The following is a 25,728-nucleotide window of genomic DNA, read 5'->3' as shown; positions in this document are numbered from 1 at the left end:
TATCATTGTAAAATTATAAATAGGGTCAAAGAATTACGAAATTTTGGGCGGAAAATATTTTATATATTTCGAATCTTTTAATTTATATTTGCCTTATATACATATATGTTAAACATTACATTAACTAGACTCCTAAGGCTAGAAATAATGTAATTTTACACAGTATTTAATAAAATACTGATTTGATTTTGTTCCTGACCATAGCTAATACTTGGAATGCAATATAGAATTATGTTACATTAAACGAAACAGTTGTAATATAATATATTTTTAGTCTTTCTAAAACTTATGACGGTAATAGAGATAAATTTGCACCCTTAACAATGATTTCAAGAATTAACTAAATAAGTTTTGTTGAGATGTATCATTTTCAAATGCGGTCCAAGCATTATTTAGTTCCATAAATATTAATTTTGCTATGTTTTCATTTGCAGTTCCTGTTTGCTGTAATATAATAACGATAATTAATATAACCATTAGTCTATAGATAAAATAATCAATGAATAAAATTTAAAAGAAACGATTAATAAATTAATTATATTAATAATATATTATATAATATAAATACCTTGTCAGGATGTACAGCCAGGCATGCTTTCCTATATGCCTTCTTAACATCAGCAGCAGTAACTAATTGATGCATTTCATAACGTTGCCATCTTTCAGCTTCAGGCCATAAAACCGTATGTAATGAACAAAGAAGAGCGCGTAAATTTCCTTTTTTTCCTTCAGTCCATTCTGTAACTTTCAAGCGATCTGGATCCATTGTTTTAGCTGCCTCTACTTTGCGCATTTGATTTATTGTTTTTGGGCTATCCTTTTCTGCTTTTCGGGAGCTAAAAAAATTGTATCCTTGACTACCAAGTAAGTCTTCAAACGCATCACCACTTGTTTTTGTTGATTTATTGCTGAATGCATTGATATCACTGCTACTCGCGTCATTAGTTGTATTAGATTTGTGCATACTAGGACTTGAATGAATTGGAGTACTAGCAGGAGCTGGACTAGCAGATTGAGGTGTATTAGAATTTCTTGGTGTCCCATTCCAGCTAGATGTAAGACCTGTTCCTAATGACCCAGCAAGATTTGCAAATGGATCTTTATTTTGTGCTGCAAAATTTGGTACACTTGCATTCCGTGGGAAGTTCTCTTCGACATTTGGCACCTTTGATACATTTGATTTTGAATTTGTCAGACCTCCAAGAAAGTTACTTGAAGAGGTATCACTCAAAGGATCAAACAATATTTCAGTTGTTTCTTTAGTTACCGACTGGTTCTGATCAAAAAGTAGATTACTCACATTAACATTACTCTTACTATTTTCAATTTTAACAGACTGATCATTTCCAAATAATAAGTCATTTTGTACAGCATCATTAATTGTAGATAGGGAGCTTTTCGTTGTTTCTTGCTGAGTAAACACACCAAATCCTCCCAAGAGATCATTTTCATTTTGACTAGAACTAGAAAATATATCAAATCCTGAATCTATAGCAGGTGTAAGATTAGGATTATTAACAATATTGCTATCTGAAAGTCCTAGATTTAATAAGTCAGCTTCTTGAAGTATATCATCCTTTTTATCTTCTTTTTCTTGTATAGCATTTTGTATGGGGGATATTTCCTCTTGCACCATGTTATCAATTGATGTTTCAGGCACAGACTCTGGTGTATCATTATTTTCAGTCTAAAGTATACATAATATTTTTTAATATAAGAATTCATACGTATTTATATTATATTATAGTTTTTTTTCAACCAAATTTAAATAACACATTCTATGAAGTAAATATAAAATTAAAATAAACAAGTGTGTGTATGTATAGATCTAAAAATATCTTACTGAAAAATTTTAATAAAAATATTCATAAAAATAAATGCTACTCTTAGAATATATTATCAAAGTTTGGTTATAAAAGAACCCTAGAATATTCTACATATTTTCTATTTTTAATATCCCTTACTTTCGAAATTTAGAAAAATAAATATTTACCTTTTCTACATTAGTTCTGAAGTTCTCTAATGTTTCTTCCATCTCCAATGTTGATCCAAATAAAGGATCAGGTACAAGTTTGGAACTTTCTTCTGCTTCCCATGGAGCTGGTACTCTAGATAATTTTGAATTGTTTTTACCAAACATAACATTTAAAATAATACGAAATTTTCCTCCAACTTCTGGAACCTCATCTAAATCCTGTTTATCAAATATCAAAGCATTTTCATTCAAAGACACATAACCTGTATGAAAATGCAATGAAGCTATTTTAATTCCAATAACACGTCCAAGCTGTTGCCTCGCATGAAATAAAACAATTGTAACATCTCCACGAACTGTTGCGTCTCCTATTATTATGCATACTTTTCCTTCCATCATACCAAATAATCTCATTTCTTCGTATATTTGTCGCTTAGTCGAAAAGACTTGTGCACCATTGCTATAAATCTCAATGTAAGGCCTACAGCCATCTTTTGCTCTTGTAAATAATGGTACTGGCTGTATAACAAGAGAGCGAAGTATTAAAGGCTTAGTATGAGGAAGAGTACCATTGCTAAGAAAAGTCATATAATTAATACAGCGCAATTCGGATGATTGCAAATGTGGGGGTAAACAACGTCTTGTTGTAAATAATGCTATTGCTTCTTCACTAGAAAATAAAGCTTTAGCATAAATCAGAAGGGCACATGCCACTGTAGCACTTGCATGATATCCATCCTGTAAATTAAAAATGTTTATATAATAAATACTATAAAATTACATATATGTATATATATATATTAAATATTTAAAAAATATACTCACTGTACAATATAAAACTACAATACGATTAAAATCAGCATTCAAATATCTATATATATCTTGACAAATTTGGTATAATGCAGACAATAAAGGAGCATTAGAATCTGCAGATGCATAAGCAAATGAACAATCTATATGTCTCCCAGGTAATCTAGTAACATTTGGTCGTCCACGAGATAAATTATATAACTGAATACGAGTTGGTGGTGGATGCCGCGATTGAAGGAAATTCCTTACATCCTCTACATGATTTGCCCTGTAGGCAGATTCTATACCATCAGCTGGATACGGCATTATTAATATTCGTGACGTTAAATAACTAGCATCCAGTTCAGTTCTTGCCATACTTTGTTGTACAGTATGCATCACTTTACTAGAAGTATCCTTTATATTACGTAAAAAACTACCCGCACCACCCTTTAATGAACTAAATAGGCCGACTGGTTGTGCTACAACTGCTGATTTAACTGTAGATTGTTGAATTGGAACAGGCCTAAGAGGTGGCATTGTTGCTGTAGAAGCTGGTTTTGGTGGTGGTGTTTGTGTATTAGAAGGTGGTGTTGGCCTTGGAGGTGGAAGAGGTTTAATTGCAGTTTCCACTTTTGGAGATTCTCTAGGATCAAAATTATTTGATTCTGCAATTGCTGCAAGTCGGTCTAATAACATGGCTGCTGTAAGTCTTTGCGTTGGTGAAATATTTAAACATCCTTTTATTAATTCGTGAAGACATGCTAACCGAGGATTAGGAGGTAATGGTGGATATTTAGCATTGAGAATTGCTAACTTATTACCTGCAAATAAGACAAAATGAAAATTATTTTGAATCATTTCTTGATGATTATAAAAAAACAATCAATAAAAAATCTTACCATCTGGAAAAGGATGTCGCAAAGTGACTAAAGAATAAAAAATACAACCAAGTGCCCAACAATCAACTGGTGGTCCTATAGGTTCATTGTTCCATGTATCCATCATCTCTGGAGCACGATACATAGGTGTCGTACATTTTGCCATTTGATCTTCCAAAGTAGCACGTTTTTGGGCATTCCACGATGGATTTGGTAAGATTTGATTAGTTGTAGTGCTTCCAAAGTCACATAATTTGATAAGACCATCAGATCCAATTAAAAAGTTTTCCAATTTGATATCACGATGTACAAATGGCTCAGGCTGTTGATTATGCATATGATGAACAGCTTTTGTTACTTGGTAGGCAATTTTACATATTTGAGCAAGTGTTAATGAATTTGAAGCAACATTTCGAAGTATATCAGCAAGAGTCCCACCAGGACATAATTCTGTGACTAGTAAATATTCAACACTCTTACTACCTTCTCTTTCTAAACATTGTGCATGCAAATATTGAATAATATTAGGATGGCCTGACAATTTTTTTAATACATCTATTTCTTGTATAATAGATTTGTTAGTATCCTCATCAGCTGCAATGAGTCTCTAATAACATAAAGCAAATATACTAAATTCAAACAGTTATCTCATATTTTTGAATAAAATATTCGAAAAAGATACTTTACCTTAAGTGCATATTCCTTTCCAGTTGAAACATCTTCTACTGCAAACACCAAAGCCCATCCACCTGTTGATACGACGTTTGCCACAAATTATCTAAATATCCATAATGATATATAATTTCATTACAACAACTATATGTATAGAAATATATTTTACTTGCTTTATACCAAATATATATACCAAATATTATGCATATATCCCTAAATATTTTATATAAAAATTATTTAATATTTTTATCAATTAAGTTATATACTTCACTGTGCTAATTATTAACAATAGTTTAATAATTCAAACTTTTTTCAAACATTTTTCAAACATTTTTCAAGTGAGTGTTTATAAAAATAATTAATAAACAAAACCATATGTATAGTATATCTTTAAATTAAATATGTATTTTTTATTCTTTACAACATTTAGATCTTATAGAAAGTATAGAATATAAGGAAAATAAAATGAAAAACAATATACATTAATTTATCCATATTAAAAAGTAGTACTTCTTCTAGTATCTAGTATGTCTGAAAATATCAAATAATTCATAGACATTTATTTGATTAGATATGTCAAAACATACTTGACACATGCCAGGTGGTTAAGTGCTTGACAACATAAAAGTTATACAAAATCATAAGCAATATTATTTTAAAATGACAATGAAAAAAAAGAAAATAAGAATTTTTAATGAATACAATTAAAAATTGTTGCATCTAAAATCATGATGGAATCAATGATAATTATAAAAGTGAAAGCATGCAACAAACCTACCTTCGGCGATTAATCTGTTCACACGAAGTTTTACATTATTGATTTCCAAAATTTGTCCGACATATTCATTTGTATTTGTTCCTCCATTTAAGTATCCTATAGCAGATCGTATATAATCCGACATGTTTATTTAAAATTCTTGTTGAATTATCCGGAAAGTTTTCTTTTATTGTAATCGTGCGAATAACTGATGCCACCCAGCCATATTGGCTTCCCCACATCATCTACGTAACGTATCGTACGCATGCTTACGAAAGTGAACGTCAGTAAGGCAATTAGAATTTTGAATTATATTTTGAGTAAAACATTTAAAAATCCAAAAAATTAGTCATTAATAATCTTAACTTATATATTTGTTCTATCCGAATTTATTTTAGTACCTTTTTATATCTGGCTAAATAATATTTTTTTTAAAGAAATTCGATAATCGTTCGATAGATGGATTGGATTGCGCGATTTCGAAGTAAGTTAACACAATAAAGTTATATATATATATATGTCTCAATACAACTTTTAATCATCACGTTAAAATTCTTTGAACATTATCATTATATTTTTAATGAAATAATAAGTTATTTAATTATTTTTTCAATTTTTAAAGATGCACGTATATTTATGCGCATTACTTAAAAATGTGTACATTTTCCATATAAAGTACATTGTAATTAGATAAATCATATATTTTAACAAAATTAAAATAATTCCAATTATAAATATACATTTCTAATTATGATGAATGTTAAGTAAAAATTTTTACTTCTTATTTAATTCAAAATAGGAATCAAGAATAAAAAGTAGCACGTTGATATCTATCAGTTGATATCTATTTTCATGTGCTTTTCATGTGACCAGATACAGAATTAGGTTAGTTCATATTTTTACACTATTCAATTAGAAGTTGGTTTACTATATCGTATATATATATAAAACAAGAAAAATGTTTACAGTTATAACTTTTTATTTCTTCTAAGATTAATCTCGTTGTTAATAAATTTTTAAAGTTTGTATATAACCTTATGCATGTGATCTAATCCCAGTAAAATTATGTTCACAGATTTATGCTTCATTGAAGTATTCTATATAAATTTCGTTATTTTATAGTTAAATACTTTTAAAATTCTATAATTAAATGAATATACAAAATAATTAAAAAATTAAACTATAAATTTATGTGTACAGCTTTTTATGAAGTAAGTTAAATCTTCGTAACATTTAGATTATTATTATTAATCCTTACTATTGATTCAGTATGTTTTACTTTAATCAGAATTTTGATATAATGGTAGTATATTTATGATTTTATTTTATATATTTTATTTTATATAGAGTAGCATATTTCTTAACTATTTTTAGTTACTCAAGGTCAAATGTGTACAAACCTCTCAGAACATATTTAACTGATCATTTTTACTTGCATTTGACTTGAATGTTATATCTTTTTGTATCTAATTTTAATAAGATTTTAATTCATTATATCCACATGTATACTTAATATTTTATATCAGTGAGTGGTAGTTGATAAAATAAATGTTTATACACAATCAAATTTTATAGGTAAGTTATTTTACCTATTAATTTTTAAAATAATTTAATAAATGTTTTTTTACAAATTTGCTTTATACATACATTAATATCAGAAGTTATAGACGTTTTAATGTAATTACAAAAAATATAGTTCTATTTTATTATACATTATAAATACATATAATTCAACAAGAATCTCTGAAATAATGTTATATTTTTAATAGTATTTTTAATAATTTTATATTTTTGGAACATTATTTTACAGAATGTCATTTCCAAATAAAGAAGATCGATTGATCTGTTGGAGTCATAGGGATGAATATTGGAAATGCTTAGATGAAGCAAAATCAGAAACGGATTGCAATGAATTTAGAAAAAAATATGAACAATTTTGTCCTTCTCAATGGGTAAGTCCTTCTAATAAGTAATTAAAATATATATCTCTTACTTTGTTTCATTATCCATAATAAGATCAATTACTATTGATCAGGTGAAACACTTTGATCGTAAAAGGGAATATCTAAAATTTAAAGAGCGTTTGGAGCTAGAAGGATATGTTCCAGAAGAAAAAAGTCAAACATCTTTTTAATAAAACAATTATAACTTACAAATGAATGTATCTAAGAGTAATAAGTTTATTATTTATTTATTACAATTTTCTTAGTTCATAAAAATAATAAATAGATACTACAAATATGTGTACATTTTATTATATTAACCACTTGTTTTTAACTACTATTATAGAGCATTTTTTCTGTACTTATTTTTCACTAATAATGGCTTAAAAAGTACTTTGGATTCCACACTATTTTTGTTACTCTTTTTTGAATAAAAACACACATTCTACCAAATAATTTATTTTATGAAAATCTACAAAATGATATTGTAAGATTATTTTTAATTATATAATAAGCAATACTTCTGATAAAGAGTACTTTTTTTCCTATATTACAGGAGATGTGATTAAGAAGAAAGAAAATATTCTTCAAATAAATCAAATATACTAATACAATGTGTTGCTGAATCATCAATTTTTAATTTTCAAGAACAAAAAAATTATTCTGATAAAATAATATGATAATATTTACATTCTCTTTAATTAACATATATAAGGATTATGCTATTAATTTTGAGAAATAAAATTATTAGCAAAGTCTGTAAAGCATAATTCACATATTAAAAAACAGAAATTGTGCAATACAATGGATCTCTCTCATCTACTTCAAGAATTACAAATATGCAAAGAGAATGTTGCTATTTATAAAGTTAGTATGTATATTATATGTCCTTAACAATTTTATAACATTCCATATCATTTTTTAGTAGTACTATAATAATATATCAGAATATTATTTTAATAAGAATATTTAATTTTCTATTTCAGAAATTAATAACACTTAATCTTTCATTTAAACATTTATTAACTAAAAAAAATAAAGAAGAATGGCAATTAATATTATTAAATATAATGGAAGTATTGACTAGTAATCAAGATATGGGCAAAGAATGGATTTTATTAGCTTCTCATGCATTTTTCATATTACAATCAGCTCAATGTGATGCTGAATCATTGCAAAGATATTTAGCATATTTTTTAGAAGTAGATTCCTCTGAATTATTTTTTATTAATAAGATATATAAAATAAATCATCTAGAATTGTTCAAGTTGGTCATTACACATGGTTACTTACAAGTTAATCAGAAAAAAATATATTCCAATAATGTATTGTGTATTATATTTAAAATTATTTATTCTCATTGTGTACAATATACTCCTTACTCATATTTTGCATATAAGATATTAAATACTTGGTTAAATAGATCAATATACACAGATTTTTGGAATACGAATAGTTTATTAATAGAACAACAGTTAGAAATGATTATATTTTCAAACTGGTGTAATTCAATTAGTGATATTAATAAGCAAAATGCGACATATATTTTTAATACATATTTAAGAATAATGATAGAAAAATATAATGGGTTTTTGGAATATGTATTCAATTGTGTTGACAATTTGTCATGGCAAAATGAAACGAAATATATCATATTAGCAGAAGTTTGTAATATGCCAAAATGCAGAATTGCAATGATAACATCAGAACATTTTTTATTATACTTGAGTACTTCATTAACAAAAAATTACTTACGTTGTGTGGGCACAAAAGTTTATATGAATATTTTAAAGAGACTCACTGAAAAAGATTGGAAAAAGTCATTTGATTCTGTTATAAAATATCTTGTTTATCAATGGGAAATAGGACCAAAGTAAGTATATAAAATATATGATATATTATTGGTTAATAAAATGATCTTGTTTTAATTACTATTTACTTTACATTGAAATTTAATTTATAATTTTTTTCAGCAAAAATCATAATGCACTTAAATCACTTTGTAAATATTGGCTTGAACCAACTATAACAAAGTACAAGAATATTCTATTGCATCTATGGGAATTATGTAAAGATTTTGTAGCACCATTTTTTCATTCGCACTTACAAAGGATAGCTAATGAAATGTATGTTACTTTTCCACAAGATATTGACCCTATCTCTTATATACACCACAAAGATGAAGTTATAAGATTAAATGGTTTTGCAATCTACTGTTATCAATCCAGTAAATTGCTTAATAACGATAAAGTTGAACACTTTATTATAATTAAACAATTTTTGTGGTATAATGCAAATACCACATCAATATTCTTAAGAGATGGGATAACTAAATACTTTAAAATATTTTATACAAACGTTTTAAAAAGTAGTGAAAATTTTGATAATAATCAATATATCTGTGATATGGTAGATTGGTTACATGAATTCTTATTAGACTGTTTTGAACCTGGTTCTCGTTATCAACGTAAAATTCTTGGTTTAAATTTGTACAAAGTTGTTCTTTCTGTAACTGATACATATTTTTGTAAGTATCTTATTGAAAAAGAGCATAATTCCTCTATTATGCTTCATAACAAATGCACAAAAGGAGATATAAAACGCAAGTTTACAAATAAAAAATGTTTATTGGTTCTCTTAAAGCTACTACAAGATAGTACACTTGATATAAAGCAAACAGCAACTTATATTATTATCAATTATTTTGAGAAAGATGTTTTAACGAATATAGAAAAAAAAGTAAGAACTTTGATTTATTATTTAACTATTTTTTAAGACATTGTAGTAAAATGTGATAATATTTTAATTTAAAAATAATATAATATCAGGTAATATTTGATATGGGATTAAAAAATTGTAATTCATCTAAATTCTATGAAGTGGAAAGTGGAGCAGCATTGATGAAGATTTTGGCAACTTGGGAGCCTTTTAATACAGAGTTTATTATTAACAAATGTGAAAAAAGTGCTTTGTGTAATAATTATTATGAATTCTTTCTTTATGAAGCACAAAAGCAATTACTACAAATGAAAGAAGATATATTAAAAGCTATTGTTCATAGTGGATCTTTTTATGGTATCCTTACTGCTATGCTTAGCTCTAATTTTGAACATGGACTAGAAAATTGTAGACCTCCTTTAAACTTCATAAAAAAATTATTGGATTTCTTAGATGATGCTATAACTTTCTTTTTATCTATATTGTCATCAAAATCTACAACTACAAGTAAGAAATTATTATCTTCTTTTATGTTATAATGAAATAAGATCATTCTAATTTGTATTGATATTTTCCAGAATATGCATCATCATTTGCAGAAATGGGACTAGCAATTAATGATACAATTAAAACTAGTGCAATAAATGATGATAATTATGATGATCTTATTTTATCACCTGCACATCAAGTTATTGTATCTTGTATTTGGCTATCCTTGAAGGTATATTATTTTAAAATTAAATTTCCATTTTTAAATTAAACAATAAAATGAACTGATAAATTATATTTTTTATCAAGGTATCTTGTGAAATAGCTAATAATATAGGTAGTTGTATGTACTCTAATGAGACGACTTCACATGCAATTAAGCTAATTACAATGGTATTAACAAAATGTAGACATAAAGGAGCAATCGAAGCTGCTGGAATAGCAATTGGTAACTTAGTAAGGTATTTCATTCATTATAATCTATTATGATTTTTATAATATAACTGGTAATAATATATATGGTATTTTAGATGTATATGCAAGAAAGATAGTTATGCTGAAATATTAAAAATGTATGTAAAAGATTTATTAGAAGATAAAACAACAAATACTTTGAATATAACTCGACGTGGTGCTGGATTTTCGTTGATGTTTCATAAAATAGTATCTAATGATAATCGTAAAGGAAGACCTCTTTTACATTTTTCTATACAAGAATTACTATATTCTTTAGAAAGGTGGTCTGAAACTAAATTTGAAAATATTGAATATAAATACGATCTCCCATTGGCAAGACATTTATATTTTTTACGTACATTGGTAGCAGACAAAAATATACATGTACAGTTAACACCATATATGGAGCGTATTTCTTTAGTATGTTTTCAGTATTTACGATCAGAAATTTGGCAAATCAGGTAAACAATTACACATTATACGTTTTTCTCAAGATCGTTAGTATGATTAATATTATCTAATTATCAATACTTTCAATTTTTAGGAATGCTAGTCTTCAATTATTTGGTTCTATAATTCCACGTTTGGTAGGACAAAGTGCTGGTGGAAAAGAATTAGATTTTGGAAATGGATATTCCGTTAATCATTTCATCACTCATTATCCAATCCTAACAAATCACATATTAAAACAACTTCAGGTTTTTTCACAATTATCTGAAAATTCAAACACTATGTTACATGAATATTCAAATATTGTACATATCCTTATATTGCTTTCTAAGTTTTCAATTAGTGGTTGTGATTTCATTGATTATTTATCATATGATTTTGTAAAAGAAATGAAAAGTTATTTTTGTAAACTTCTGGCTAATCCTATTGAACATGTTAGAATACTTACTGGAAAAGCATATGCAGCTTTAACTGCATTTTCATGCATTAAATCAGAAATCGAAATATTGAAATTTAATGTTTTTTTAATCAAAAATGTTAATAAGATACATGGGCATTTACTTACTATAAAATATTTAAAAGAGAAATTTTTGGCTGAAGCAGAAAATATAAATTCATGTAAAACAATGGAATCAACAATTATCTATTCTGATGAAAAATGTATTAGCGAATATAGAATTCAAAATATTGTGAAGATCTGGAATAATAAGCTAAAGACTAAAAGCAATCAACAAATATATTATACTTTAGAATGCATGCTCATAGAATTATTTAATTTGAAATTATCTCCATCAAACATTGAGTATTTTGATAAAATTATATTAGATAGTTTATGTATATTACATATGGAGAAGATAAAACCAAGTTTTTATCAATTCATAGATATTCTGACATATTTATATGCAGATCATATTAAATATACTGGTAATTTTAATTCGAAAATCATTGATAAAATTGTTCATTCTGAATATATAGAACAAACTATTAATTTTTTAACTCGTTTGCATTGTTTCACTCCAATTCTTAAAATTATATTACGTATTTTATTATCAATAATTGATAATGGTAATGCATTAATCATTAATGCAATAATAAAATTTATAATTACAACTTTTAAATGTTCATTATTAATTGATATTTATAAATTAAAATTAGAGGAAACAATTTTGAATTTAATTCCAAAGCTTGATAAAGATACTTCACATATTAATGTACTACACTTCAAAAATATATTAATAGCAATATTTTGCAAAGATGAAAGTATCATATATAAAACATTATCAGCAATTTTTAACATGAGTCTTACTGACAATGAATATGTAAAAAATGAAGCATCAGAATGTCTTCAATTTTTTGTTCAACGTTTTTCAGAGGTAGAATCTAAAAACAAATTGATAATTATGCATTGTTGTCTTATATTACTGAAGAATGATACTTCTGATATATGTAATTCAGTTACTACAATTGTACAAAATCATATTATGTCTGCTATATATGGTGATAAAAAAATGTGTGAACATGACGAAATTATATACCAACAACTACTGTTGGAAATAGAGTATTATACATCGTTATGTAATTCTTTTTATCTAAATGATAACATAGAATTTATAAGAAAGTTCATAGGTCTTGATAAACTTCATACCAGGCAATCTTCATTAGTTGAAAATCCTTTTGATCATGAAGATAATACTTTTTACAAAGAAGAAACAAAGTTCATGAACATACTTTATTTTTACATGCAATCTAACAAAAAATATTATCGTATACTAAAATATGAAAGCAATACTGAAAACTGCATCGATGTGTCACACATCATTCAAAGTAAACGTCAATTTTTAGAAAAAACCGGTTTTAATCTTAATTGTTTAAGGAATTTGTTAGCACTTAAAGATAAAGATTATCTATTTAAAAAACAGGAAACTTTGATATACGAGTACAAGAATAAAAAACAATAATATAAAATGTGTATCTGTAAAGTATTATTTTATAAAGTCTAATAAAATAATATATTACTATTTCAAACTCAATAAAATGATTTATCATTAAGGCTGTTCACTACTTGGTGGTTTTTAATAGTTTATGCCATCAATGAGAACAGGCGTAATTATTGACCGATTTTAATGAACAAGGTCTCATTTTAAAGATGAAAGTTTAATTTACGGCACTCTTTCAGAGAATTTTTGAAAAAGCTTGATTTTCTTTGGAAAAAATCGGGTTAAAAAATGGTATTTTTCAAAAATAGCTTATACATAAATAAAAAGCTTTTTCAAAACTCCGCCGAAAGGGCATCGTAAATTAAACCTTTTTCTTTAAAATAAAATCTTTTTCATCAAAATTGATCGAGAATTACTTCTATTCTCCTTGATGACGCAAATGATATTTTCGACATTTTTCGCGAAGAAAAAGTTTAGTACTGTGACGTCTTTTAAAATTTCCGGCAAAAGAGATAAAGCTCGTATCCCCATTACTGATTTCCATGTAGACTCTTGAATGGTGTATGTTTTATATCCTTGAAGTAGTAATTGCCTGTTTGGTTGCTGCTTAAATAGCTGATTCAGATTTTTTGAACATTTCCAGATATAAAGGAATAGGTTTCTCGATCCTCGCGCGGAGAAGCTACTCATTCAATTTCATAAATGAGCTTTAGCCAGATAATTTTATGGTAAAAATAAAGAAATACATGTCCAATAGTTTATGTCAAGGAATCTGAGTTTTTAAAATATTGTTAAATTTTGTAAAAATTTGTAGTTTTTTTTAGATTTTATAGACTAAAAAGAGAAAGATTCTATAAATAATGTGTAGCACATTGGCAATCATCTAGATTCGTAATACAGGAAATCTTAGGTTCGAGGCATAATTGGTTTTTTTTTATTGTATCGATGTAAACGAAAATAATGAATTAATTTACTTTTTTTTCCTTATTTGATAATTTAGTAAGGTGTTACTATCCAATCTCTTATATTTATTTTCTCCACTAATGCTTGATGTGAATTTCGCGATGATATATGCTAGATAAGACACAGCAGCAGTATAATTTTATTCAATGACAAATGTATATAAATTATATACATTTGTTGATTATTTTTTCAAAATTAATAATTAGTGAACATATATATTAAATATTATTTTTAATAAAGATCGAGTTTGTTTTCACATTACGAGATTTTTCTTCCAGTGCAATTTTGTTATAGTTTCTTCTGAAGAAGTTCACTTCATATTATTACTATAATACTATAATAGTATAATTACTATAATAATAATATATAATGTAATAATATAATAATAAGAAGAAATAGAAGAATCTACTTGTATACAACATGACACATAATGAAAGTAATTTATGATAACAAAAGAAGGAATATGTATCATTTTACGTGATGGTTTGACATACGAATTCTCAACAAATCGTGTCCTTGATAATTTGGACACATGACCGCCTATCTAATATAAACAATATATGAAGAAAAGTACGAAACATTTCTTTTGTTTTCGTCCACTATTGTTTCTTTTTGTCTTATTACGTTATGATCATAATGTATTTATTTTTATATTGTTTCTTTCTCATGATCAGTCAAAGCTAATCGTCTTTACTATTATAATATAAAATGTATTAAATAATATCTAGATGTATATAAATAATATTTACGTACATTTTTATTATTATTATTATTATATTATAATATATTACATTATATAATATTATTATTATTATTATTATCAGTAATAGTAACAGTAGTATATTATTATTAATAGTAGTAATAATCAAAGTCGTATAGAGTGAACTACAGGGAAAACCACGTAAAAAAAAGCGCTGGGAATTTTACTTCATAGGTAGTGTGGAAATGAACTCATGTTTTAATTTGTATTAAAATAATATAATATATAAATATTCACTAATTATTTTTAAGAAAATATTCGAAAAATTCTTATTTTTGTTGCAGATTTATATACTAATTCTTATGTGTCAATTATATTTATGCATTTATCGTAAAACAAATAAGTACCGACATCGTATCTAGCACGGATCACTGCAAGAAGCACGATACTATCAAAGAAAGATATATATATATGAAAGACTGAAAAGTGTGCATTCAGAATCTACTAAACTATTTACTCTGCTCACATGAAACCAATTTATGTCGCATGAGAGGGGAGAATAACCAAACAAGCTTACATACCGATCTGATGGTGAGGACAGCGTTTCCCGCTTGTTTCGTAGTTCACATTTTGTCCATACCTCTTGTTGAAGTCACACATGTTTTGAACAAAAAGTAGTATATAGCCTTAAAAACAATCATTTTTACATATTGATAAGATAGTTCATATATTTGTAGTTGGCAGCATTGAAAGCACAGAACAGGTTAGCTGTGGAACAAGTGTAGCGTGGTAAAGTGTATCTAGTTTTCTGGATTTTTGTATATTATCTACCTATTATTTTTATCAACTACATAACATTTAGATGTTACTTATACTCTCATAAAAATTGTAATGTACTTTCATAATATTAATTATTGTATAGTAAAAACTAATTTATGCGATACCATACATTTTAAAAGTAATAAAAAGCAGAATTTTTATATAGCACATAATTAAATTAAAATTTCTTCTTGTTGTAGAAAGTAAGTTATATATGTAGTTTTAATTATTAAAATTGATATGTATTAAATTGTCAATATAAACATTATGACGAATTTAATAAGTTTTTATATGCATAAATAGGTTTGTGTAATGGAATTAGAACGTCCTGATCGATTAAGCCATTGCACATGGAGAGCAAATGCGACAAATACACCACACACAATAAGAAAAGAGTATGTACATATTTGCTATATTTACTTTATTTGCTTTATTTGCTTTATTTGTTAAAATAAGAAATATTCATTTAAAATTTTGTATATAGAAATTATAGTTTTACAAATGTTATAAATCTTCAGATTTTCAAATCGAAATAATGTTTTACCTAACATTTTGGAAGCTATTGGTCAAACTCCTATGGTACGTTTAAATACCATTCCACAACTACATGGACTAGAATGTGAAATATGTAAGTATTCAAATTTCATACCCAAAAACTACTAATATTGAAATTAATATAGAATATTTGATTATTACATTTTAGTTGCAAAATGTGAATTTATGAATCCTGGTGGTTCTGTGAAAGACCGAATTGCTTATAGAATGATCCAAGATGCAGAGGAAAAAGGGATATTAAAGCCAGGTTCTACTATAATTGAACCAACAAGTGGTAACACAGGGATTGGTCTAGCAATGGCTGCAGCTGTTAAAAGATATAGGTGTATTATTGTTATGCCAGAAAAGATGTCCAATGAAAAAGTACTTACTCTACGTGCACTTGGAGCTGAAATAGTTAGAACACCAACAGAAGCAGCCTGGAATAGTCCTGAAAGCCATATTAGTATTTCTCAAAAACTTCAAAAAGAAATTCCTAATAGTGTTATTCTTGACCAAGTAAATTTAACATCTTTTCTAATTGATGATATATTTTTGGCATTTCTGTATGTGCGTGTGTTGAAAATCTTATTATATTAATAGTATAAATATGTTATTCATATATAGTACACAAATAGTGGAAATCCTCTGGCTCATTATGACCAAACTGCAATGGAAATTTGGAAACAGTGTGATGGAAAGTTAGATTATGTCGTAATTGGTGCTGGTACAGGAGGAACTGTCAGCGGCATTGGACGTAAATTGAAAGAATTACATCCTGAAGTAACAATCATTGCAGTTGATCCTATCGGCAGTATTCTTGCATTTCCATCTGAGTTAAATGAACATGATGTTAGTTTTTATGAAGTAGAGGGAATTGGGTATGTGATTTATAAAATTCATTATAAATTCTATTCACTAATACTTGTAAGTTCTATGCACTGTTTTACTGAAGTAATTTCTTTAAGATATGATTTTCTACCTACTGTGCTGGATCGTAATGTAGTAGATAAATGGGTAAAAGTTAATGATTGTGAATCACTAAATGCAGCACGCATGCTTATCAAACAAGAAGGATTATTATGTGGAGGTAGTAGTGGTGCTGCTTTGTCTGCATTTCTAAAAATTGCAAAAGATATCCCTGCAAAAAAACGTGTTGTTATTATCCTACCTGATGGGATACGAAATTATATGACTAAATTTGTATCTGATAAATGGATGGAAATTAGAGGCTTTTTGGTAACACTTATAAAAAAATATATTTACGAATAAAAATATTTTATGCAAGATAGAATTTTAAATATATGATCTTTTATAAACTAAGTTTCATTATTATATATTATAGATACATCAAGCTCGAATTTATTAACTAAAGAAAATTTATTGTATATTGCAGGACATACCATCACTAGATGAATCAAATAAATGGTGGTCCAATTACCCAGTTTCAACTTTATCCATAACTAAACCTCCTCTATTATCCAAAACAGCTACATGTCAAGAAGCTATCCATATTCTTAAAACCACAAATTCACATCAAGTTGTAATTATTGATAATGAGGAAAAAGTTAAAGGTGTTCTTACAATGCAAGTACTTATGAGTAAGCTAATATTTGGTGGAATTAAACAGACAGATTGTGTAGAAAATATTATGATAAAACATTTCGTAAAGGTCTTATCTACAACAACTCTTATAAAACTTTCATTAGTTCTCGAACATGAAGCTTATGTAGTTGTTGTAGATCATATAAACAATGATGCTTTAGTTGGAATTATAAATCCTTCTGACATTGTTAATTTTATTTCTAGTAAAGACAATACTTTACAAACTAATGGATCCACATAAGTTTTTGTATATCGCTGTTTTTATAATTTTATATTAATAAATTAATGGAACAATATAGAATTGTAGACATATGTAATTTGTATTAAAGAATATTATGGTGGAGTAAGAATTAAATGTCAGTAATATATCAATGTTTGAAAACTGCTAATTATTCCATTATGTTTATAAAGTTGCAAAAGCCTAAACATCTATAAGTGCCAATAAATTATAATGTTACATAATACTTACATATTTATTTTACTTGTATATGTTAAGTTTTAATTCTTTACATCATTTACAATTTATAGAAAATTTTAGATATAATTGACATGTTCTTCATGTTAACTATAAAACTCATATCCATTACTAGAACATTATATATCTTTCAGACTTTATATCAATAATGTAGTGATAAATCATATGAAATGCATATTATCTTAGCTATACATGTTAAATTCTTTGTACTTGAACATGGAATTTGCAACTTGGTAAAGCTGACGTTTCCGCTGTTACAGTACTTACAATACCAAGATTTGCTAAACTACCTCGTAATAAACCACATGTAAATGCTAATAAGCGTGGACTTTCTGGAAGATATTGTTTAGTATTATTAGTACCGACTTTATCTAACAAACGAAATGAATTGTCTTGTAATACATATACCCCATGGTGATTTGTTCTAAGATTATCAATTTGTTTATGATATAAGCTGCACCAAAAATCTGTACATATAAATTTAATCATATCTAATTCATCTTTGAAACGACTCCATTCTCTTGTTAATCGTTCAATGATTTTATATCCAACACTAAATCCCATCCATTCCAATCGAGACAGATCCTCTTTACCTTCCTGTTAAAAAAAATTATTTACTGTTCAATTCATTTAAATGTTTAACAACTTATTATCCTAACTATATCTTAAATATATAATCAAAGTTATATAGTCAACTATATAACTTTTATTACCTTTGTATCTAGCGATAAACTTAAAACATAATTAACTATTTCAGCATGTAAATATTCAAACAAACACTCGTCAGCTTCTCCTGTTGATCCAGAAATTGTTTTGGTATCTATGACTTGTTGTTTCATATTTATGTGTATTTATGTCATAATGTTAATAACCTATAACATGTCACTTGCAATATCCCTTTAAATAAACCTCATCAATTACACAATATATAATTTTTTACATACATATATATTTAAAAGTATACTCACTTTATACAAATCTCATAACTGTCAACCTCAAATTTTAATACAATTCCCGATATACAATTCAGATTATCGTGTTAATGAAAACCACAGAACAGATTAAATCAACGATTTTCTGTTTTGAGAGCGCCATCTAGTTAAATAAACCTTATAATATATGAGTTTTATACCACGTATACACAATTATACGAGCATATTTGTCAAATAAAGATTCAATATTGCTCATATCAGAAAATTTTTATCTTTACTTAAAAGTAAAAGAATTGTTTAAATTTTTATATTAATATAAAACATGAATTTTCTTCTACTCGATAGGAAAACATCTAAATGTGTAAAGATAAAAATGAAAAATAAATATCGATACGAATGAATCGATAAAGATTGATGATGAAATGTATTGATTCTAATAATAGAATTGACATTATAAATCTCTTTATTATATTAAGAATATTTATTGTTTCTCATATAACTCGGTGATCGAATTTTACAATAAATGATTTTTTATATATGTTGGTAAGTCTTCAGATACGATTAAATTTTTGATTGATATTAATTAAAATCTATATTAATAAAAATTATAAATTTTATATTATAAAGTAAGTATATTTTATCTAATAAATTGAAAGTAGAAATTGATAATTGATACGCCGCTTATTATATATGTAATCAATTGCTATATATAATTTACAGATATATTCTAAAAATGGAACTGACATGTGTAGTACAAAATTATGATTGGGGTAAATATGGTACAAACAGTATTGTTGCAACATTAATTAAAACAGTAAATCCTGAGTTTGTAATAAATGAAGAGAAATCGTATGCAGAACTATGGATGGGTACACACCCTAATGGTCCTTCATATCTGAAGGAAAAAAACATTTCTTTAGAAGAATATATACAAAAAAATACAAATATATTAGGAATTGAAGTACAACAAAAATTTGGATCATCTTTACCTTTTCTGTTTAAAGTTTTGTCTATAAGGAAAGCATTATCAATTCAAGCACATCCAGATAAGGTAAATTTATTTATATTACTAAATTATTATCTAATTCTAATATATATTTCTATATATTAAATTATAGAAAAAGGCAGAAAAATTACATTTGCAGTATCCTGAAATTTACAAAGATTCCAATCACAAACCTGAATTAATGATAGCATTAACAGAATTTGAAGCTCTTTGTGGTTTTCGTCCAATTGAAGAAATAAAAGAATATTTCAAATTACTTCCTGAATTACGAGCAGTAATTGGTGAAGATTTAGTTCATGAATGTATAATAACAAATGACTCTGAAAATTTAGTGCCTTTAAAAAAATGTTTTCACAGTCTTATGACACGTGACCATAATTTAGTAATGTTACAACTTGAACATTTACTTGAAAGATTATCATATTTGGGTAAATTTAAATAATGAAATTACATTTGTAATTATATAATGCATTGACCAAATTAATGAGTTTTATTAATTACGCAATGTTTATAGATAAATCATCTCAACAAATATTGAATAGTGATCTGTTGCGAAGGCTTCATTTAGATTATCCTGGAGATGTTGGATGTTTTGGTATATATATATTTAATTATGTCACTTTACAACCAGGCGAAGCTTTATATCTTGCTCCAAATGAACCACATGCATATATATATGGTGGTTTGTATTAATAATTTATATATATGCGCGCGGGTGAATAGATGTCATAAAATAATTTTAATTTTATAGATTGTATAGAATGTATGGCATGCTCTGATAATGTAGTGCGTGCTGGATTAACACCAAAATTGAAAGATGTAGAAACATTAACAGAAATATTAACATATAAATGCGAGTCATGGTTTGCTAAAAAATTGTGTGGGTACTGCGAAGATAATTATACAGAGATATTTCAACCTCCAGTGCCAGATTTTGCAGTAGCCAAAATTTTAGTAAGCTTTTTTGCTAAAAAATTAAATATTACATTATATTATTGTAAAAATATTTCTTATTCCTATGAATTTATTTTTAGATACCATCTGATAAAATGAGGTATGAATTAATTACAAGAAAAACAGCTAGTATATTAATTATTATAAATGGTAGAGCAGAAACTCATACATCACAAATTCTTCACGAAGGATCTATTTTATTTATTCATGCAAATGAAAAAATTGTGTTGAAAATTCTAGAAGATTACTCATTATTAATGTTTCAAGCATTTGCAAATGTATGAACAAAAATAAAAAGCCAATTTATATGCATAGGGTATCTTATTGTTATGTGCCTTTTAAAATAATAATTCACTCAATTGTATACCTTGTAAGCATTAAGCAAAAAATGATGTATTTCTCTATTGATTTTAAAGTGTTATTACTCTTATTACAGACATTAGCAAACATTATATTTAATTTACAATCTATGATATAATTAATGTATAATGTATGTACAAAATATATGATAAGAAAGTATAAATGTAATATGTTGACTTTAATATGGCTTCGTATTATGATAATGAACATAATGTTTTCCATCATGACGATCATATCTATCACCTCTTTCAAGACTTCTACGATCCCAATTATGATTGCGACTTCCATGTCCCTGATTTTGTTGACCCCAGTCATACGGTTGCTTACGTGGTTTATTGTACCATGGATCTACAATTGGTGGTTTCTTTGGTATTGCTCTTTTAATTTTCATGAATTCAATATCGTTTTCAGTAAAACGATCTTTAAATTCAATTTCACATTCTTCTAAAAATCTTTTTTGTTCTTCTGTCATATTATTTTCCATCATTGAGTAGTAGAAATTTGTTAATAGTCACAAATAATATAATATTGTTTTTATAAATAATATTATAAACAATAAATACTGTTTTTATCTTTTATAAAACATTTGCATAAGCTATAAAAAAAATTTTCCACTTGCTGTAAATTCAGTATATTTAATCAGATATCTAAAGTATTTTTTAAATAAAATTAAATTTTTGGAAAACTCACATACAAGATAATTACTTGAATGTCCAGTTAATATTCGTGTTTCAATTTTTTTATAATATATTAACTTCGAATGAAAAATCAGACTTGCATAAATGAATGTTACTATTGTCGTGTTTAACCTGTTTATATTAATTATACCGAGTATATCTGTTTTATATTTTTTTATATTAACACAATACTCTTGGCTCAACAAGCCATAATTTTGAGTATTAAAAATGTTTATTCAATAAACATATACCACTTAAATGAATATTATTTATATTATTCCACAAAATCATATTAGAACGATATCCATGCACTCTATATTTGCTCCAAACATTCTCGCTTAATAATACCTTCTAGACAAAGATGCGCAAATATTTCTGCGCAAAGCTACAGTTATAAACATCTATGTTGATACACTTATCGATATTTATGTATACACTATCGACTAATAAAAATTTATGTTTATTTTAATTTTTTACTAATATATAAAGAAAAAACTATTATGCGATGAAATATTTAAAATATGAAATATTTACATTGTACTTATACTCATTTTGCGCACGTATTGAATCATTGCAAATTGTCACGTAGTAAATATGTCAGAACAATGTGTACTATATGTGTAATAAGTGTAGATTATATGTATATATATATGGTTAAAAAATAAATTTTCTTTAGAATGAACGATAATTACGAACAATTGACTGTCAAAGATGTAACTAGTTATGTTGCATCTTTAACAATAATATTTGGTGGTATCATACCGTATATACCACAATATAGAGAAATCAAGAGAAAAAGAGATGCAGAAGGATTTTCTTTATATGTTTGTTTGACATTGTTAATTGCAAATACTCTCCGCATTTTATTTTGGTTAGTTTCAAATAATTATTTAGTTTCTTTTATCTTCTTTACGAATCTCATCTTTTTTGTAGGTTCGGTAAACATTATGAAACACCTCTTTTAATTCAAAGCATTATAATGATCATTACAATGTTTATTATGATTAAACTTTCTGTCAACATACACAATAGAAGTCAAATAATTAAATTAAAAGAACGAGTATTTACAGGTATACAATTTTTATAATTAATCTAAAAATAAAAGAAAAACCTTAAATTAATTCTTACTTTTATGAAAATAATTCATTTGGATAGATTTGGAGACAAGATTCTTTTGGAAATGGACAGATTTCCAATCTTACTTAGATTTTATGCTGCTATTTGCTATTATGGGTGGAATATTAATGTATTGGTTTATAGATGTACCCATATTTGTGGAAATTGTTGGTTTCCTTGCAGTATTAATAGAGGCAATGCTTGGAATACCACAATTTTTACGTAATTTTTATAACAAATCCACGAGTGGAATGAGGTAAAGAAATAAATACATTCTAAATGTGTAAATGTTCTTGTTTTATAATCAATTTAAAGTAATTTACTTTATAATTTTAGTATAACAATGGTTAGCATGTGGACATTAGGAGATCTCTTTAAGACTTGTTATTTTGTATTACGAGAAGCTCCAATTCAGTTTGAGGTATGTGGTGCTCTTCAAATTATAATAGATATCGCGATACTAACACAAGTATATATTTATCAAAAGAATACATCAATGCATCCTCAAGTTATTACACGAGCTGATTAGTTAGTTAAAAATATATTATTAATTACGTTAATTTTTAAAAATAATTTACCATAAATAATGAAACAAACTATTTTTGTAAATTTGTATCAAACTATCTTGTATAAACACATAAGAAAACTAATATTACAAGGTCCAATAAGCATAGTTGTATGTAAACTTTTGACAATCATTCTAATACTGACACTTGTTTAATAGTATCATGTAGACATTAATCTTTTTGAATACCAAATTTGTATAAATTTATATTTATTATTATTTAATTAAGATATGTATCTTAAATGTGTATGTTAAGTAAAATATGTATATACATATAAATATCAAGAACTGAATATATTAAGAACTTGTAATTAAGAAATAAAATAGTGAATTAGATTTTTCATCAATACAAAGAAATGAAGATTTTTGAGAAAGTATTAAGAAATCAAAAATTATATAAAAGGAATATAAATTAAGTCCTTGTTTATATTCTGTATATTATATAATGTTAATATTATATAATGATATATGGAAATAAGAAGAAGACAAATGATTATGAGTAATTAAGTCTTTCATATTATTGTATTTTATATTAAATTTAAATACTAATTAATGAAATATAATTTTTTTAAACATATTAAAAGTAATATATTAAAAAGAAGTAAGAAATTATATTATGATTTTAAAAGTAATAAAAAATTCAAGTTTTGTAACTATACTTTACTAAAAAATACATTAGTAATTGTGTACATCTATATATAAATGTATCCAACTTGTTTTTGTTCCAATTAATACTTTGTTAATTTTATATGTTTTTATGAATACGAACTTTAATAATTCAATGATTTTAATTATTAACTTTAAAACCATTAAATGGTTTACAAAAACTATTTTGATAAATTTGTAATATAAAATAATTCTGTAGAATATTCCGGATCTATTACTGAGAATAGATTAATACAAATACAATATTTTTCGTAAATATTACATAAATTAGTACTTATATCACATTACATTTTAATAAACAATGAACATTTTTAAAAATTTTATATTTTTAAAATCGATATATTACAAGAAAACGGATACATGTAATTTTTTAGTTACATTTGCATTATTATACAATGCCAAATTTAACAAAGTTATCAGATACAATTCCTTAACTTATATCTAATATTAAAATATTTTTTAAATACATATATATATATATATATATATATATATATATATACATACATATATGTATATATATATGCACGTATATTTGTCTCCATATGCAGAATAATTATGCAACTAAGATTATTATATTTCTTTTTGGATGAAAATAAAAAAATGATAGAAAATTAAATTGCAGGGTATAAATTCGTCTATGAACTTATTTTCCATAAAAATCAACCGTATAGTTTCATTTGAACAAAAATGTAATTGCACTTTTTGATGCATTATTATTATACTTATGAAAAAAATAATTCTATAGAAAAATAAGTATTGTTATAATATTCGATTTCATTCTATACCATTTTTTTATTTATACTCAAAAAAATAATAATGTTGTTGTTATTCACCCTGTATAACATGATGTAAAAAATCTTTTTATATATAGCTTAATGATATACATAGAATGTCTTAAGATACTATATATACTAGGCTCTTTTTTAATGATAACACGATTCCAACAATGTTTTTTCCATTAAATAATCGATCCCTTTATTCTATTTGTGTTGTTTTAGATGAAAATAGATAGTTTATATATTATGTGAGCCATCCTTTATATAAAGATGGTTAGATAATTTTTATCTATTTCCAAAAACAACCAAAATATTTAAAATAATTACATAAATATATACAAAGATAACTGGACAGGTAGATGATAATAAGTAAATAAATAAATAAATAAATATATCTAAAATATGTTATAAGACTTAAATTTACAATATTTGTTATCAAGTTTATTAATGTAAAATGTATTATATAATCTATTAATGTAAAATATAATAGCACAATATATACTGAATATA

The 25,728-nt window shown here is 25.8% G+C and overlaps 8 protein-coding genes across 36 annotated transcripts; 5 read left to right on the top strand and 3 right to left on the bottom strand.

The window, feature by feature from the left end:
* Window positions 1-24: 24 nt before the first annotated feature.
* Window positions 25-5,537, bottom strand: LOC124946712 (cyclin-G-associated kinase). 3 transcript variants are annotated; one of them, XM_047487818.1, is made up of 8 exons: window positions 5,096-5,532; window positions 4,333-4,394; window positions 3,667-4,252; window positions 2,801-3,588; window positions 1,994-2,713; window positions 1,301-1,687; window positions 569-1,165; window positions 25-444 (listed from the first exon to the last, which is right to left on the bottom strand). In XM_047487818.1, the coding sequence occupies exons 1-8, from the start codon at window positions 5,217-5,219 to the stop codon at window positions 337-339; spliced, it is 3,372 nt and encodes a 1,123-aa protein (XP_047343774.1). In that variant the 5' UTR covers window positions 5,220-5,532; the 3' UTR covers window positions 25-336. The 3 variants fall into 3 exon arrangements, with proteins under 3 accessions (XP_047343774.1, XP_047343773.1, XP_047343775.1); XM_047487817.1 differs by having other exon boundaries at window positions 569-1,687; window positions 5,096-5,530; XM_047487819.1 differs by lacking the exon at window positions 25-444 and having other exon boundaries at window positions 569-836; window positions 967-1,687; window positions 5,096-5,537.
* Window positions 4,970-7,315, top strand: LOC124946722 (cytochrome c oxidase assembly factor 6 homolog). Of its 6 annotated transcripts, XM_047487853.1 has the most exons (6): window positions 4,970-5,361; window positions 5,512-5,558; window positions 5,874-5,959; window positions 6,150-6,285; window positions 6,885-7,026; window positions 7,110-7,315. In XM_047487853.1, the coding sequence occupies exons 4-6, from the start codon at window positions 6,281-6,283 to the stop codon at window positions 7,206-7,208; spliced, it is 246 nt and encodes an 81-aa protein (XP_047343809.1). In that variant the 5' UTR covers window positions 4,970-5,361; window positions 5,512-5,558; window positions 5,874-5,959; window positions 6,150-6,280; the 3' UTR covers window positions 7,209-7,315. The 6 variants fall into 6 exon arrangements, with proteins under 6 accessions (XP_047343809.1, XP_047343808.1, XP_047343813.1 ...); XM_047487852.1 differs by having other exon boundaries at window positions 4,970-5,558; XM_047487854.1 differs by lacking the exon at window positions 6,150-6,285 and having other exon boundaries at window positions 4,978-5,558.
* Window positions 7,316-7,483: 168 nt separating this feature from the next.
* On the top strand, window positions 7,484-14,744 carry LOC124946710. Its single transcript, XM_047487812.1, has 9 exons — window positions 7,484-7,504; window positions 7,574-7,884; window positions 8,004-8,890; window positions 8,991-9,756; window positions 9,846-10,242; window positions 10,314-10,456; window positions 10,534-10,685; window positions 10,755-11,141; window positions 11,225-14,744. The coding sequence occupies exons 2-9, from the start codon at window positions 7,822-7,824 to the stop codon at window positions 13,086-13,088; spliced, it is 4,659 nt and encodes a 1,552-aa protein (XP_047343768.1). The 5' UTR covers window positions 7,484-7,504; window positions 7,574-7,821; the 3' UTR covers window positions 13,089-14,744.
* LOC124946719 (trafficking protein particle complex subunit 6b) lies at window positions 10,789-19,272 on the bottom strand. Of its 6 annotated transcripts, XR_007100163.1 has the most exons (5): window positions 19,132-19,258; window positions 18,877-19,060; window positions 17,487-18,760; window positions 15,312-17,224; window positions 10,789-15,178 (listed from the first exon to the last, which is right to left on the bottom strand). XR_007100163.1 is itself a non-coding variant. In XM_047487845.1 (3 exons), exons 2-3 carry the CDS (start codon window positions 19,000-19,002, stop codon window positions 18,359-18,361), a joined length of 528 nt encoding a protein of 175 aa, XP_047343801.1. In that variant the 5' UTR covers window positions 19,003-19,060; window positions 19,132-19,258; the 3' UTR covers window positions 10,789-18,358. The 6 variants fall into 6 exon arrangements, 1 of the variants encoding a protein (XP_047343801.1); XR_007100162.1 differs by having other exon boundaries at window positions 10,789-17,224; window positions 19,132-19,272; XR_007100164.1 differs by having other exon boundaries at window positions 10,789-17,224; window positions 18,877-19,072.
* On the top strand, window positions 15,126-18,152 carry LOC124946714 (cystathionine beta-synthase). 9 transcript variants are annotated; one of them, XM_047487830.1, is made up of 8 exons: window positions 15,304-15,321; window positions 15,468-15,519; window positions 15,853-15,944; window positions 16,068-16,177; window positions 16,253-16,602; window positions 16,711-16,964; window positions 17,052-17,322; window positions 17,480-18,152. In XM_047487830.1, the coding sequence occupies exons 3-8, from the start codon at window positions 15,862-15,864 to the stop codon at window positions 17,927-17,929; spliced, it is 1,518 nt and encodes a 505-aa protein (XP_047343786.1). In that variant the 5' UTR covers window positions 15,304-15,321; window positions 15,468-15,519; window positions 15,853-15,861; the 3' UTR covers window positions 17,930-18,152. The 9 variants fall into 9 exon arrangements, with proteins under 9 accessions (XP_047343781.1, XP_047343786.1, XP_047343788.1 ...); XM_047487829.1 differs by lacking the exon at window positions 15,304-15,321 and adding an exon at window positions 15,750-15,752 and having other exon boundaries at window positions 15,342-15,618; XM_047487825.1 differs by lacking the exon at window positions 15,468-15,519 and having other exon boundaries at window positions 15,126-15,321.
* On the bottom strand, window positions 19,244-22,706 carry LOC124946721 (RNA guanine-N7 methyltransferase activating subunit). 5 transcript variants are annotated; one of them, XM_047487851.1, is made up of 2 exons: window positions 21,659-22,706; window positions 19,244-19,272 (listed from the first exon to the last, which is right to left on the bottom strand). In XM_047487851.1, exons 1-2 carry the CDS (start codon window positions 21,900-21,902, stop codon window positions 19,259-19,261), a joined length of 258 nt encoding a protein of 85 aa, XP_047343807.1. In that variant the 5' UTR covers window positions 21,903-22,706; the 3' UTR covers window positions 19,244-19,258. The 5 variants fall into 5 exon arrangements, with proteins under 5 accessions (XP_047343807.1, XP_047343805.1, XP_047343802.1 ...); XM_047487849.1 differs by lacking the exon at window positions 19,244-19,272 and having other exon boundaries at window positions 21,420-22,033; window positions 22,106-22,677; XM_047487846.1 differs by lacking the exon at window positions 19,244-19,272 and having other exon boundaries at window positions 21,420-22,010; window positions 22,106-22,677.
* Window positions 19,269-21,463, top strand: LOC124946715 (mannose-6-phosphate isomerase). Of its 2 annotated transcripts, none has more exons than XM_047487835.1 (6): window positions 19,269-19,638; window positions 19,816-20,146; window positions 20,214-20,529; window positions 20,616-20,783; window positions 20,853-21,055; window positions 21,136-21,463. In XM_047487835.1, exons 2-6 carry the CDS (start codon window positions 19,829-19,831, stop codon window positions 21,337-21,339), a joined length of 1,209 nt encoding a protein of 402 aa, XP_047343791.1. In that variant the 5' UTR covers window positions 19,269-19,638; window positions 19,816-19,828; the 3' UTR covers window positions 21,340-21,463. The 2 variants fall into 2 exon arrangements, with proteins under 2 accessions (XP_047343791.1, XP_047343792.1); XM_047487836.1 differs by lacking the exon at window positions 19,269-19,638 and adding an exon at window positions 19,674-19,721.
* On the top strand, window positions 22,224-24,233 carry LOC124946718 (solute carrier family 66 member 2). 4 transcript variants are annotated; one of them, XM_047487843.1, is made up of 5 exons: window positions 22,224-22,963; window positions 23,026-23,162; window positions 23,248-23,464; window positions 23,524-23,629; window positions 23,696-24,233. In XM_047487843.1, exons 1-5 carry the CDS (start codon window positions 22,770-22,772, stop codon window positions 23,735-23,737), a joined length of 696 nt encoding a protein of 231 aa, XP_047343799.1. In that variant the 5' UTR covers window positions 22,224-22,769; the 3' UTR covers window positions 23,738-24,233. The 4 variants fall into 4 exon arrangements, with proteins under 4 accessions (XP_047343799.1, XP_047343797.1, XP_047343800.1 ...); XM_047487844.1 differs by having other exon boundaries at window positions 22,238-22,963; window positions 23,545-23,629; window positions 23,696-24,216; XM_047487841.1 differs by having other exon boundaries at window positions 22,231-22,963; window positions 23,524-24,222.
* The last annotated feature ends 1,495 nt before the right edge of the window (window positions 24,234-25,728 follow it).

The sequence above is a fragment of the Vespa velutina genome, chromosome 2, assembly GCF_912470025.1.
Source record: "Vespa velutina chromosome 2, iVesVel2.1, whole genome shotgun sequence".
Lineage (NCBI taxonomy): Eukaryota > Metazoa > Arthropoda > Insecta > Hymenoptera > Vespidae > Vespa > Vespa velutina.
Note: the sequence above shows the minus strand (reverse complement) of the source record. Positions and strands in the feature narration are given on the sequence as shown.